The sequence below is a fragment of the Schistocerca piceifrons genome, chromosome 1 (genome assembly GCF_021461385.2).
Source record: "Schistocerca piceifrons isolate TAMUIC-IGC-003096 chromosome 1, iqSchPice1.1, whole genome shotgun sequence".
In the NCBI taxonomy this organism is placed as follows: domain Eukaryota; kingdom Metazoa; phylum Arthropoda; class Insecta; order Orthoptera; family Acrididae; genus Schistocerca; species Schistocerca piceifrons.
Genome location: NC_060138.1, coordinates 368,161,339 through 368,177,800, shown reverse-complemented (window position 1 = coordinate 368,177,800; position 16,462 = coordinate 368,161,339). Strand labels below are relative to the sequence as shown.

The following is a 16,462-nucleotide window of genomic DNA, read 5'->3' as shown; positions in this document are numbered from 1 at the left end:
AATAGGGGAGAAAGTGTTGCGTATCTGATGAACGCGTTACTGTGGCAATAATTTAAACAAACGCGTTTTTCGTTGCGGCGAGATCTTTTCCGGAAACATCAGTCAACAACTTTCTTCTCGGAATACCACAATATTTCGTTGGCCCCCACCTATTTTGAAGGAAATAACCATTGCGATTAAAAATGAGAAATCCGAGCTTCAGGTGTACAATTTTTAAATAGGTATTCGAGAGTGAAACGGCCGTGAAATACTCTGAAAGTTTTCGAATTAACTTACTGCCAAACATGTAAGTGTGGATAGCAGAGGAATCATGTGGATGTAGTAGATGAAGAGGAGGAATTTGGCTGACGAGATCACTGGTGAATACCCATTTTAACGTTAAGATTCATCTGCACCACTGATTTTAGTTGAATCTGAGAACAATCACCAACAGGGACTGAATATGCTTACGAAAATTGCGCAAGCGTACAATTTGAATATTTCTACGATTAAAAACACAATTATGGATTTCAAAATACGCAACCCAGTCAAAAGTTACGATTTCACCAACAGTAATTTGTATTTTCAACTGATGATCGTAATGGCCAGTCAAGCGTAACCTAAAATGATCGTATATAAACATAACTCATTTACTGAAAAATAAACATAACGTGTTGCCATAACTCTAGCACGGAAACCATTGCGGGAACTAAGTCACTGATGCCGTAACACGTTATACTCTGCAACCAACGCTCTTAAATCTCATTGCCGAACTGAAACGATTCCTCCAACAGTAGAGGCACCTTCCGTGTAAGAAAGCAGAATCATCGAGACTCCGGCTTTTACTAGTAACGGCAAGTACTGCGCCGGGGCGCCACTGCTTTTCCCTTCAGTGATAAGCTAACTGTTCGTCACACCTCATCTTATCGCGTTCCATTACTGAAGCCTCATTTATTTGGAAAAGATTTCCATCGAACGACTCGGATCTGACGCGTTGGCAGTTTACGGTAAATGTACTTCAAAACAACCAGCAGCTGTAACAGAGTAATTTTCCAAATGTCTTTGACGGAGTTTTTCGCGATTCCTGCTGGAGGCTATTGTTGTTCTCCAAATTTAATTATCATTCTTTTCTTCTATCTACTACACGTCATCTTTCTTTTTTAAAATGATTCATACATTTTGTTTTTTGTATTCTCTAAAAATCGTCAAAAAGGGTGGAGGAGCGGACAGGGGTTCAGGATACTCTCTTGTCCTCGGGGTAGGAAACTGCCCCTAAAGGCGGAAGAATCAGCAATGCTCAACGACATGAGTATACAGAAGGCAATGGAAACCACTGCATTAAAGAGACATAACGCGTATCCACAGGACATGCGGCCTGTAACAGAATAACTGTCATGATGATCTCTCCATTGGCAAAAGATTCCGGAATAGTCACCCATTCGGATCACTGGGAGGGGACTGCCAAGGAGGAGGTGACCATGAGAAAAAGACTGAATAACCAAAGGTACGATAACGTTCTAAGAGTCGGAGCGTGGAATGTCAGAAGCTTGAACGTGGTACGGAAGCTAGAAAATCTGAAATGGAAATGCAAAGGGTCAATCTAGATATAGTGGGGGTCAGTGAAGTAAAATTGAAAGAAGGCAAGGATTTCTGGTCCGACGGGTATAGGATGACAGCAGCGGAAAATGGTATAATGGGAATAAGATTCGTTATGAATAGGAAGATAGGGCAAAGAGTGTGTTACTATGAACAGTTCATTGATAAGGTTGTTCTTATCGGAACCGACAGCAAACCAACACCGACAACGATACTTCAGATATACATGCCGAAGTCGCAGGCGGAAGATGAAGAGACAGAGAAAGTATATGAGGATATTGAAAGAGTAACACAGTACGTAAAGGGAGATGAAAATCTAGTAGTCGTGGGAGACTGGAATGCAGTTGTAGGCGAAGGGTTAGAAAAAAAGGTTGCAGGAGAAAATAGGCTTGGGACAAAGAATGAGAGGGGAGAAATACTAACTGAGTTCTGTAATAAATATCAGCTAGTAATAGCGAATACACACAAGACGAGGTGGTATACTTGAAAAAGGCCGGGTGATATGGGAAGATTTAATCAAATTACATCATGGTCAAACAAGATATTTCGAAATCAGATACTGGATTGTAACGCGTACCCAGGAGCAGAAACAGACTAAGGTCACAATTTAGTAGTGATGAAGAGTAGGCTGAAGTTTTGGAGATTAATCAGGAAGAATCAATATGCAAAGAAGTGGGATACGGAAGTACTAAGGAATGACGAGATAGTTTGAAGTTCTCTAAAGATATAGATTAGCATAAGGAATAGTTCAATAGGCAGTACAGTTGAAGAGGAGTGGACATCTCTAAAAAGGGCCATCACAGAAGTTGGGAAGGGAAACATAGGTACAAAAAAGGTAACTGCGAAGAAACCATGGGTAACAGAAGAAATACTTCGATTGATCGATGAAAGAAGGATGTAAAAAAATGTTCAAGGAAATTCAGAAATACAAGTAACTGAGGAATGAAATAAGTAGGCAGTGCAGTGCTGGAGAGCTAAGGTGAAATGCCTGCATGAAAAGTGTAAAGAAACCGAAAAAGAAATGATTGTTGGAAGGACTGACTCAGCATACAGGAAAGTCAAAACAGCCTTCAGTAAAATTAAAAGCAAGGGTGGTAACATTAAGAGTGCAACGGGAATTCCACTGTTCAATTCAGAGAGGAGAGCGGATAGGTTGAAAAAGGTTGAAGGCCTCTATGAAGGGGGAAGATGTGTGTGATGTGACAGAAGAAGAAACAGAAGTCGATTTAGAAGAGATGGGGTATCCAGTATTAGAAACAGAATTTAAAAGAGCTTTGCAGAATTTATGATCGAATAAGGCAGAAGCGATAGATAACATTCCATCACAATTTCTAATAATCGTGGGGGGAAGTGGCGAAAAACGACTATTCACGTTGGTGTGTAGAATGTGTGAGCCTAGTCACCTACCACCTGACTTGCGGAAAAATATCATCCACACAATTCCAAAGACTGCGAACGCTGACAAGTACGAGAAATATAGCACAATCAGCTTAGCCCATGTACAACTTGCTGACAAGAATAAAATACAGAAGAATGAAAAAGAAAATTGAAGATGTGTTAGACGACTATCAGTTTGGCTTTAGGAAAGGTAAAGGCATCAGAGGCAGTTCTGATGTTGCGGTTGACAATGAAAACAAGTCTAAAGAAAAACCAAGACACGTTCACATGATTTTGTCGACCTGGAAAAAAACTTTCGGCAATGTAAAAGTGTGCAAGATGTTCGAAATTCTGAGAAAAATAGGGGTAAGCTATAGGGAGACGGGGGTAATATACAATATGTACAAGAGCCAAGAGGGAATAATAAGAGAAGACAGCCGGCCGGAGTGGCCGTGCGGTTCTAGGTGCTACAGTCTGGAGCCGAGCGACCGCTACGGTCGCAGGTTCGAATCCTGCCTCGGGCATGAATGTGTGTGGTGTCCTTAGGTTAGTTAGATTTAATTAGTTCTAAGTTCTAGGCGACTGATGACCTCGGAAGTTAAGTCGCATGTGCTCAGAGCCATTTGAACCAAGAGTAGACAACCAAGAAAGATGTGCTCAGATTAAAAAGATTGTAGGGCAGGGATGTAATCTTTCCCCCTTCTGTTCAATCTGTACATCGAACAAGCAATGATGGAAATAAATGAAAGGTTCAGGAGAGCTATTAAAATTCAAGGTGTTAGTATATCAATGATACGATTCACTGATGACATTGCTATCCTGAATGAAAGTGAAGAAGTATTACATGCTCTGCTCAGTGGAATGAACAGTAAAATGAGTACAGAATACGGATTGAGAGTATAAAAAAATCTTGTTAATCAATGTAACGAAAATGAAACACGAGTGGGCATGACAGAAGTCAGCCGTATTGGCGTACCAATTATATTTTCAATGGTGGTGCAAGCAAATCTATCCCTTGAACTCGTCTAATATGAATTTGACATAAATCCTTCATCAAAATCTTTAAGCAAACATGTATGTCGACAATGTGGGAACGTGTGCTACTCAGTCAGTTTTTTGTTGTTCTACAAAGTGAAACAATTTAATATTAAAAGTGGTAAATATGGGCCTACTTTTATAGGTCCATGTTTCAGAAATAATTTCGTTCCACAAATGAAGCAGGTGAAAGGGGATACAAAATCTATAAAGAGAGATTGGAGGAGTTGCTAGACGCCCAATGTAAGGCTTTAGAAACATTTTTGTCCGGGGGAAAAATAGATACCACCCACAGGAAAATTAGTGAGACTTTTGGAGAAAAGGGAAGAACTGTATGAATATCAAGAGTTCATATGGAAAACAAGTACTACGCAAATAAGGGAAAGCAGAAAGGTGGACGGAATATATAGGTCTATACAAGGTAGACGAACTTGACGGCAATATTATAGAAATGGAAGCGGACGCAGATGAAGATGATATATGATCCTGCGAGGAGAATTTGATGGACCACTGGAAGACCCACGTCGAAACACGGCCCTTTGTGTAGACGACATCCCGTCAGAACTACTGACAGCCCTGGGAGAGCCATCATTAAAAGCAATAAAAGAACCCCAGACCCGGCATCTTAGCGTCTGCCTCCCAACAAACATTTTTTTGGTATGTGAGTCCGTATGAGTTTTTGAAAGACTTATTTAGATTCTGCGTCTGCCCATACAGACTCTTCAAGAAGTGAGAATGTGCCAATTCTCTGTAAATTGGATTTGTAATTTCCATGACTGCAGCTGGAGCGGAATGTTTCTGGCTCTATGAACTGTCTGAATGTTGGGCGTTGCGTTACTTACCATCAATTTTGTACGGGAGGCAAAGTTAATTATTGGTTTGCCATTTGTTGACAGTTTGAGGAACAATGTAACCCACAATGCCTGCCGCATTCTGTACAAATAATCAGTGTCAATCCTAATGCTCGTCCCACAGTACTGTTGCAATTCATCAATAATTCTGTCTGCCCGCCTGCCCCTTTTACAATCAGAAGGTTTGTTGTTTCTCAAACTTGTTAGTTTCAACTTCCTTACCCAGTTGAGATCCTCTCCCGGAGGTGAGCCACACATACCTGCTTTTTGATAATCTTATCACCACAAGGCCGAGCTGCTACTACACTGTTGTATACCTTTGATTCCCCACCACACAAGAACATAGAATAACAAACACTCGTATCATTCAAGGACCGACTGAAAATTTCAATAGCTGCACCACTTGTTCTTTCAGAGTTCCTATCACAGATACGTTCTGTTTACTTCACTGATTTACAGTTATAACAATATTTTCTCAGAATCTGAAATTCGATTATCTTTCCGGTCTCGACACTGGTCGCTGTAGCTGTAGGATTCTTAGATCTTCTAGATAGTACATGAGCTTACATTATGAACAGCTACCATATTGTTATCGACAGAGCCACCAATAAATCAACATAATTTCGCCTTTGTAATACTGTAACCCACAGCACTCTATGTAAATAGTTACCAACTTTATCTTACCTTGAAGTAATGCATGTAAGGTTTTTAATTAGATGACATTTAAAAAAAAATTCTCATTCGAGCTCATAAATGATTTGTATACCATTTTATTGCGAAAATTGCAAATTTTATTGGTGGATAATAACCCGAAAAAATCCAAACTCTCCTTAAACGCTAAGGAGAGGGCAGATGCGTAGAAAGAGGGCATGAGCGCCTCTGCGAAAGGAAGCATATGTCTGGTTTTTGTTAACAGCACGAGCAAACTGTACGTCAAAAAATCCAATGTCAAAAATACAAAATTTATAAATAATGTTCAGTCAATCAGAGATAGACAAGCCAAGGAATGTATTGCACATGACTAAACGTTATTTATAAATATATTTTTGACTTAGTGGTTTTTATGTATGTATTTATGTAAACATTATTATTATTATTATTATTATTATTATTTGGGGGCCATTAGTCTTCTGACCGGATTGAGCTGTTCGCTGAGACTTCATCTCTTGTGCCAACCTCTCTATCTCACAACAGCATTTACAACCGACGTCCTCTGTTATTTGATTGATGTAGTCCAATCTTTATTAGCATAAACCTTTGTTATGGCCTCGTTATTTCCAAATAGGAACATCAACTCCCATCTAGTCAACCCATTATCTACTCCATACGTTCGAAATGTACTGTGTGTGTGTTGTAACACACTGCAATTTGCAGCTGCGTTAGGCAACCTTCATCAAACAATCTTTTACTCCTCCTGCGGTCTCTCTACCACCATCCAATTAAGGTATACTTGAAGATACTTCAAGTGATGGTTAAGAAGGGCCACTGCATAAAGATTCTTAATTATCGGTGATACGTTTTTCTTTTCAAACGGCGATTTCTGGATTGCTACGCAGCATGTGCTGATTGGTTTTAGATGTCCATAGCTGATGAGTTTGGATTTCTCTTCGCGAGTATTACCTGCATTCACAAACACATGTTGCACAGGAAATTTGCAATATCCTTGTTCTACAGCCGTCACAAACAACCTCGGCGGCAACACACATCACATATGGGGCAGTCAACGAGACTGACGAAAAAGTAAGTACACTGTATATTATTTCAAAAGAATACGCCATAGCTGTTAATAATTTAACCCACTGTGAGATGCCTTCATGGAAAAATGTCTGCGCTTGATTGTGGAACCGTGATTGTACCAAAGCGTACACCGAAGCAAACTGACGGCCACGAATGTCTTTTGAAGAGTTCCAAAGGTATGGAAATCGGGACTGTTTGGAGAATGTGCAAGGGTTTCCCAGCAAAACAGCAGCGGCGCAGAAAAAAACACTTGGCTACATGTGGGCCCATGGGATAAATGTACTCGTTTTCATTTGACTACCCCGTATACTTTCATTGTTTGCACTATATTCTGTCCCCATCCAGCCTACAAATTTTGCTTCGCAAATAAATTCCTTCCAGATTATTCTGTTTCACCGTATGTAATGTGGCTACACATAGGTCGGTGGATAAGCTTTACCGTTCCCTTGGCTTTTAGTGAGAAGATGCTCGAGTAAATAGAATATGTCACGTAATGGTCAAATAATTGTTTACTTCAGTACTAGACCCAAATACCGTCCATCTTACTTTAAAAATGCTCATCATAATAGAGCTGAAATACATTTTCTTCTTGGACCCAATATTTGCAACTTTTTAATCTTTTGGCTACGAAGTCTTTCGCGACGTATTTCTTGAGTAAAAATCTCTCGGTGTACATGCCGCGGCATGTACACCGAGAGATTTTTAATCTTTTGTTTCACATTTTTAATGCCGTTTTCCCAAAACGACAAAACACGCGACGTAGAGAATTTATATTACTAAAATAAATACGAACAGGTTAGAGTAGACACATGATGAGAGTCAATATCCATTGACGTAACGTATGAAAGGACTGCAGTGTTATCAAGAAGCAAAGGAAGAAAAGTGTTTGACTTGACATCATTCTGGAACGGAACACGTGGTCGGACTGGACGAGAAACGCAAAAGGTCGCGTCCGTTCCAAAGGATCCATTCCAGAGGAATGAGAAACGTCGCGTCCATTTGAAAGGAACCATCCCAGCAGTCACTTTAATCGATAAAGAAAACCACGGAAAACCGACATCAGAATGGGCGAATGTGTGTCCAGTATGCTACCTGCTAAACCACTAGAAATAAAAAAAAACGATATAAAAGTAATAATTTCAAAGAGTGTTTGGATCATTTTGGATGGTTTTCATACAATATGTTGAAAATCTCAGTTCATTAAAAACTCTATGCTGCCCTAGGCATTCTGACAAACTCATTGAATACGATTGTGAGTTCTTGGCGTGAGATGCTTTTTTTTAAACTGTGATAGTAAAAAATACAACACAAAAATGATTAATTTTGTTTAGAAAGTAATGTGTTTTCAAGTTAACTGAATTTCAACAAAAACAATTTATATCTACAACAATAACTTTGTACACTATCACATATGTTAGATTTATGCTTTAGCACCTGTTCTGCATAGAACCGTTAGATGAACAGGGCCGACAAAAGCAAATCAATACAATCACCATCAAAAACATTTCATAAATTTCTGCGTATACTACGTCCCTTTGCATGCCATATTCCAGTTCACATGTAATAACGTAGCCTAAAATAGCTAAATGACTGACAATGTTTTCGCACAAGAAATTAAGAAAGGTTGGCGAGAAAGATACATCGCATCCATGCTCTGGATAATTTACACGTGAAAACTATGCCGCACCATTGCGAATCATCCACATCCCACCTAACTCCAGCTGAAGAATTGACAAATCCGAAATGTGATAGTACTTGTTACTATTCCTTCAAACTGTTCAAACCAAAACTAATGTTGCAAGCTCAGGACAGTGCTATAACGCTTTATCGGCAGACAAAATGATCACGTCTATGAGTGAGATTACCTACGCAAAAAAGGTAGAAAATACCCCTGAGTGTTTGAAAGGCTTAGAAAACACATTTGTTTTTTAATATAATTTTTAGAAACAGAATTCCACACAGTAACACGTAAATAAACTGCTTTGCGAATAACAAACGATAAGAAGTAGATAACTAGAGGTGTGATCATGAAGATATTTATCTTATCTGTCACGAATGTCATTGGATAGCCTTATCATTCCCAACTATAGACTCTGGGTACATAAGTAGTAGCTTCTACTCATCAAGTAGAAGAACTGGCGTCTGCCCTGTTAAATTGGCTCCACAAAAAAGTCTATTTCTACCGAAGCTAGTCATTTGGCGCAGCCGGGAAGTAGCTTGAGGTACGTTGCTTTCTAATTCAAATTATAAAAACGCTTTTATGAAAACGAGCTAGAAGTTCCATGGTTCACGATAACATGAAAAGTGAACCATCCTTACTTGCATGATCTATCACAAATGTAAGCCAGTACAGAAGCAACACATTTTTACAAATCACTTATTTGTAGACTACTGGCTTGAGAAAGATTTTCTGAGGTTCATTTTTCAGTAAACTGTGAACATAGCTGTTTTAAACTTTACATATATTGACGAAAAGCTCTATGAGGTCTTAATAAACTGTTGTCTGTACGTTACTGGTTTCTCGTTCCTTCAATTGCTCCAATGAGACTCTTTGCCTCTAGAAACTGAGCCTGTGGTATATATTACAAGCAAGGCAGCGAAAAATAAATTGTAGTGTTATTAACCCTATCACTACCTTAAATCAATTTTAACTCAAGATAAAAAAATTGTGAAACGGCAGGTAGATCTTTAACTAAACACGGCATAATTTTGCGAGTTCATACCTCAACATTTTCTCTCAGAAGTGAACCTCATAAACAACCACTTAACACAGCAACATTAATTAAGACAAAAAATCGAACGTATAGAATGCTGTTGGGCAGTAAAACTGAGAACACGCTTTTACAGTCTGCAAGCGCAAATTTACAGCACTCACTAAACAATGCATACATAACAAATTGGGAACCGATCAGCTGGTGAATTGTCCGCCACTACCACAGATACCGCACGTGATTACGTACGAAGGTAAATATAATTACATGGAAAGCTTCACGAGATAGTAACATCCGATTACAATTTTCTTAATGATTAGTATTAGTGCTACCGATTAAGTGACCTTCTTGACCTTGTCAACTAGTAGCCTAATGAACAGCAGTGAATTTATGATTTCAGCAAGAAAACAATAACAAATTCTATAACGTAGTTCAGATTAAGCGACACAAAGGTTGCCTGCAAACACGTGTAGTTTGTTCTGTGCGCACAACAAAAATTTGTCTTCGCCAGGTGGTGACAACAAAGCATTGACAAAAACACATGCAGTAAGCACACAATAACGATGTTTATAAAAAAGTATAATCGTAAGACACAGTCTAAGAGCCCAATATTATTCTGCATCTGCCTGACTGTTTAGCCGCAGTCATATGGGCTGTTCTGAACACTGTCATCGGAAAAACATTCTCTTACATAAACAAGAATTAACTGAAACATCATTATTTATGCTCAGTAGTTTACAAGGACACTTAATCCATCCAAAACACACGTCTCTAAGGAGGTACAAATATGATGCACTCACTATAATAGACAAATTTCAGCGAGGGAATAAGATATAGCAATTCAAAATAAAACAGGCGACCTCCAAGAATCTCTAATTAGGATGTAAAAGCTGTAGTCCAGCAGGATTTGCTTCAGAAGTTACAGAGTTCACATATGTTTACTGTTAGTAAAGTTGCTTTCTCATAAGGTTATGGTAAGTTATGTGTACAACACTCTCTTATCATGACAGAACCTATGCACACAATTACATCAGCTTATTAAATTCTTATAGGCTTGATCTTTTACGGAAACGTAGAAGCCACGGAACCGGCTGCAATGTTGCGGAAATTCACGAATTGACCTACTTTAATACACGAGCAGCCATAAACAACTTGAACTTACCTCCGCTTTTCCTTGGTAGATTTCTTTTTCTCCATGACGAAGCAGTTGTACCTTTGTCGTTAAGCACACAAAATTCTTCGGAAAGTTCTTAAATATGCTCTTTATTAAAACAATGTTCACAAAAAAATCACAATATACGAAAGTACGGCACACAAACACAACGCACACCAGCTGACGTCAAACTGGAAATACCGTGCTGCCCTCTGTTATTAAGCTTGTCAAGCGACGTGCCGTCCACAGCCTTCTAAAACGTGAGAACCGCTACGCTTTCAATCTTTCTACAACACACGATTTTCCGGCATGTGACAATCAGCTGAGACTCAGAAAATTTAATAGGAACGAATATGCATTAGGACGTAGCAATTCTGCTTCCAGAGGGGCCTAAATCTATGTGTTATCACCTTAACAAAGGCAACTTTTCCACGTGAACGACGACACAGCTACATCATATTTGCGCATTTTTTAAAAGACATATTTTTACATGAATATTTTTTTCTGTGTCCTGGACATGCTTGAAAAGATGAGACACACTCTTGCAGGTGCTTCAGCGACGATTGTTAGAAAAGTTGTACATGTATAAAGTTAATAAACTTGCTAAGTACATTCGTTACCATTTTTAAGTGCTGTTAATCGATTATGGCACAAATATAATGAACTGTTAAATGGAAGATATTGACTAGCAAAAAGACAAAACAGTAGTGAGGTTGTGGTAATTGAATGTAATAGTTCTTATCAAGATGAATACCAACAAATTCTTGCGCCTAACAATATGTTAACGCAGCAACAATGCGATGTGGTATAAAATTTTACGGTGCAAACTTCTTTCGTGATACGTGAAAAATATATCTTTGTATGGTGATCTTTTTATTTTAACAAAGAATTAATTTACTGATTTTAATACCTTTTCCTCAGAGTAAAAGAAACGTACCAGAGAACATTCAAGAGATAGTCCATCCCACAGATCATATATAGTACGCAGAACTGATTCATTGGGAAGGTGCGAACCAGCGCAGGAATATGTACGCCAACCTTCGCTACAGAAAGTCGGCCGTTTTTGGGGTAAGCAGAAGGCGAATTCTTTCATCTCGAACCAATTTAGAAAAGTGCTTCGTTATTTTCTTGTAGCGTTTATCCTTTTTCGGTTGATGAATAAGCAATGGTCTGAATTGGTAATCGATGAAAGGCATAACAATTAGTGCCTTGATGGTGCAGTTGCTTCTAAGGTTAAAAAAATTCTCAAGTAATGGTCATAGTTCTTGTCCACTTCTTCCAACTACTGCCATATTAAATAGCAAGACAGTCTAAAGTCGTTGTCACGGTATTAAAAATTTGTTTAATAGTAACCAAACATTAAAATATTGTCCGTCTCGATAGCTAAGTGGTAAGTGAGGTGGAATGCTGTGCAAAGGGGCTCGGGTTCGATTCCCGGACCATCATCTCGCGCCGTTCGCCGAAATGGCGTCAACTAAAAAGATTTGCACCAGGCGACCGGTCTGCCCGACGGGAGGACCTAGCCACACGACATTTCATTTCATTTTCACTAAAATATTGTATCATCCTGGAATTAAAATGGAAAGGGGGCGGGGTGTATTGGGACTCAAACCTGGATCTTTGCCTTTCGCTAGAAGTGCTCTTGAACAAATTTCTTTTATATACTGTGAGTTTATTATCATCTGAATGAAGAATTAAATACATCAGCTTTACAATGTAGGATTATTCCCTTCAGTCATTCTTGTTTAGATGAGCTGAACGTGGTTGTGGATGTCTTGGTTCAAAAGACTTTTCTGGAGCTCTCGCACTAACTTTCACTAACGATCCATTTCCAGACAGCAGGAAGACTAGCTTCCATAATTTATTGCAGACTTTTTTTTCACTAGCTGCTTATTTTTTATGACCCACCGTCTAATTTCTTATGGTGGGTCGTATGTTGCCACTTAGCCGCTGTGACTGGGTCCGGGGTCCGGTGTGACTGGAAATAACACCACCCCGGCTGCCGTCCCCGCTCACACCGTTGCCCATGTCCCGCCAGGTGGAGGGGGGTCTATTTGTTTGCATCCATTTGATATCTTTTTTTGTGCAGCATTAGAAAAACTTATAACTAATACAAAATCAAGTGAGATATTAATAAACAAAACGGAATTAAATACTTAGAAAGAAGGAAGGGAGAGAATTGAATAGAGAGGAGATAGGTATAATATTGTCCGTCACCTGGTTGTGGGCGGCGGCCCGGGTCTTGGAATGACCCTCAAGACGCTGGCCATCGCTCACCATGCCTTTAACATCTACCATCCTAAAAACTAACTTAACTAGAAGAGATTAGGATACATTAAAGCTAGAAACTAAGACTAAGACCTCCATGTCCAGCCTGCTAAACTATTTACGATATACAATAGAGAGGTAACTGATTTTGTGCTTGGCTCAAAGTTGCTAATGAAAGGGTTCTTGTGGTAATAGTAATAAAGGTAATGACGCTAACGGTTTGTGTTGAGCGTACAAGGCTCCTAGTAGAGTACATCAGGCGCAAGCACCTCCCGGCCCCGCCGACAACACGACCTGAACGGTGGTTTTCCACGATCTACCATAGGTATCCGTCGGGTTGGGCTCAGAAGAGAGGAACCACAATTAAGATCTTTCCATCCAGGCCGTGCGCCGCCTCTTACCAGGAGGCGTAGGTCCCTTGAAGAGGTGCCTGACTTTAAGCTTCAGATCAGAAGTTATTAATGTAGTGGAGGTTGAGGTATAGGCTGTGTAGGTTAGTTGTACAAACAATTCATGCAGAGCCAATGAGACTTATAATGATACGTGGTGTGGCAGTTACCACCTTCCGGCCCCGCCAGCAACACAGCCTGAACAGTGGTTTTCCCCGATCTACCATAGGTATCCGTCGGGTTGGGCTCAAAAGAGAGTGACCACAATTAAGATTGCACAAGAGAATGTGGCAGAGCGTGGTTTAACCACACCTTACGAGTTGTATTCCAGAATGATTCTTTCGCCATGATGGTGGATGGGCTCCGCAACCGATTAAAATCGTGTATTCGATCGTGTGAGCTCCGACAAGACACCAGTAATCTTTAATTTTATACTGTCTTCGCAAAGTTTTTTTGAAGGGCTGTCTGGCGAGCTGTGTCGAGTGCTGTGTGTGAATGTCCAGATATTTGTGTTGATGGTAACCATATTTAGGGTTCTCGACAACGTGGTTTTGAGTGAACGTCGGCGTTTCTCAGTGACTGACATACGCTTAAGGTAAGAAACAGTAAAACCTTGGGCTCTGTGTCATCATGTTCTGATATCGGTCATAGTCGATAGTTCTGCTAGGAACAGTGTTACCATATTCGCAGTATGTAGATAAATATTTTTGTTTGACAAGTTCCACATTATAACAGATATACGCCGTAGGAAAAACGCAATAGCTGGTTTAATTTCTACTTTTTCTCCTTTCGTTTGCCCTTTTCTCCTTTCCTCCCTTACTATCTTATCTATTTTTATTTGTTTCTAATTGCTACTTTACTGCTAGCCTACAGGAACCACCCTATATATACAAGTACATATTAGGTTTACAAATTTGGTTCTGCAGTTTTTTTCCTTTAAGTTCGGTACCTCATTGTGGAAAACTTACACAACATTTACAGTTCAAAGCATTGGCCGTTGCTGACCTCTTAAGTCTTTCGAGCAGCATACAAATCCCGTGGCAGAAGAACTGTGAATTTTTTGAGATCAATGAATCGATCCAATTTTGTATTTGTTCACATGATTGGAAGTACTGGTCAGTCAGGTTGTGTGCTATTATCGAAAAAGTTGCTAACCGGAGAAAATATAGCTTGGAGAATACAGGCGGGGTCTAGGATTTCCCATTTCAACGTTTCCAAGTATACTATGACAGGTGGTCGAGCACTGTCATGTTGCAAAATCGCCTTTTCATATGCATCGCTGTATTGTGGGCGTTTGTTTTCAGTGCTCGGCTCAAACACATCAACTGCTTTCTACAACGATCTCCTGTGATTGTTTCCTTCCGTTTCAGCTTCGGAAACCTCTTTTTCACCGCCATGCCGGCCATCAACGTTCTTGAGGCACTGGCACCATTTTCTTTGCACGTTCTTTCACTAACAGGTGCCTCACCACAAAGATCTTACTCAGCATTTTATGAGCCTCAGCCGCAGATTCCTTCATGTTGAAGTAAAACACTAAAACTTCCCGCAAATAACGAGAACTGGACTTGTAAGTTTGACAAATTCAATCGAAAATAACTTTAATATTTTGATAGCATTATGCTCACAAACAAAGCTTGTTGTACGACACTTACGACCTACCATCTGCACCATCATTTTCCGCAACTGTCATCTATTGCGAAACGACGGAAGCAAAGTTGTAGGACTAATAAAATTAGACAGCGCAACAGCAGTCCCAGACTGTTCGCTGAAAACTCCGATGTTTACTGGAATAAACTCACCAGACACAAAACTAGTCACCCCTAGAGAAATAATTGCAAGTATCATTTAATACAGCGTAATTCCGTCCCTGGATCTGATAAACGCGTGAATTCGGTTAAGAAGTGAGTCCACAAGGTTGGCAGATACGCTGCATCCAGGTTAAGCCACTCACTAAGGATTTCGTCACGCATTTCCACCAAATTGCGGAGACGGAGATGTCGCTGTTTTACCCACTGTTCCAACAGTTCCCACAGATTTTCTGTGGGGTTCAAGATGATTTTGCAAGCCAATCGAGAAGTGTGTAGAAAACCAGTCACATATTCTTCCGACCCGACGAATTTTGCTGTTGTCGTCTTTATGTGCCTGCGTGAGCAATGGTTTTTCGTGAAGTGACAGACTCCAGATGTTCATTGCTTGCAGTTTCCGTCGCAATGTTCTCTCGCTAGCAGATTTGGATGGACCTTCATTCACCATCTACAGCAATACCTGTTAGATGTGGAAACGATTTTGATTCACAAGCTGGGCAACGCGTCTCCGGCCACTTTCAGTTATGATCTTATTCCGGCAGCAATTCTAACGTCGTGTGTCGTGGCCATATGTGTTACATCACTGCTTGTAGACACGTTGAAAAGTCCTCCGCGAAACACCAACAAATCCAGCAACTTCACATCCGTGTGGCAATGGCACAGTGCCTTTTCCACGCTGTCACTTCCTTACATTCGTGCACGTTTACGTAGAATATTCGCTTGAAAACAAAGATGTCTCACTGCCCGCTGCTGCCTTCTGCTCACGTAGAGGCAGAGCGCGCAGTTCAGCACGTGACTCGATCGCTGCGCCATCTGTAAGGGCTTAACGATTCATATGCTCGTGCGCATCGGGATGGTTAATTTTTTGCTGGGTAAGCTTATGTCGCCACTAGATGACTGTAAAAATATTTAGAGCTATTTGAACGGTATTTGTAATTTGTTGACTATATATGTGGATAAATGTAAGAATACACAAGACAAAGAAAATTAAAAAATGGCCAAATGCAAGTAGCACTCGCAAACTTAATTGTCTATATGCAAAGTATATAGTTCATCCATCCCGGAAATTGAGTACATCTAGAGGGTTGGATCCCCTCCTTCGAAAGCGTCAGATTGCAAAGCCTGGGCTACTCTCAGGGTGGAATCTCCGTCTTCGAAGATTGTGTGTGTGTGTGTGTCTGTGTGTCTGTCTGTCTGTCTGTCTGTCTGCCCGCTGCTGTCGCTGATCGTTCGTTCGTTCGTTCGTCCGTCCGTCCGTCCCCCTGCTGGCTGTCCATCGCCGTCGTCGCAACCGCTGCCGCCGCCTGCTGTTCGTCCGCCGACGCCGACGCCGCCTGCTGTTCGCCGCTGCCCATCGCCGACGCCGACGCCGCCTGCTGCACGTCCGTCTGTCCGTCGCCGTTCGTCTGCAATGAGTACTCCCACCTCCACCGTCATCTACACCTCCCCCTCCCCCTCTCCCTCTCCCACAGTCACTTCCTGGAATGCCGCCTCTGGCCTCCCTCCTTCCACCTCCCCTTCCCTTCCTCCACTTACCCACCCCCCTATCCCCTCCCCTGCT

The 16,462-nt window shown here is 40.7% G+C and overlaps 1 protein-coding gene across 1 annotated transcript in view; it reads right to left on the bottom strand.

Moving 5' to 3' along the window:
* Window positions 1-10,630, bottom strand: part of LOC124786213 (protein similar) — a 740,085-nt gene extending 729,455 nt beyond the window's left edge. Inside the window, exon 1 of the mRNA XM_047254246.1 lies at window positions 10,449-10,630. Coding sequence (XP_047110202.1) covers window positions 10,449-10,483 — 35 coding nt within the window. The 5' untranslated portion in view covers window positions 10,484-10,630. The remainder of the gene's footprint in view (window positions 1-10,448) is intronic.
* Between the last annotated feature and the right edge of the window lie 5,832 nt (window positions 10,631-16,462).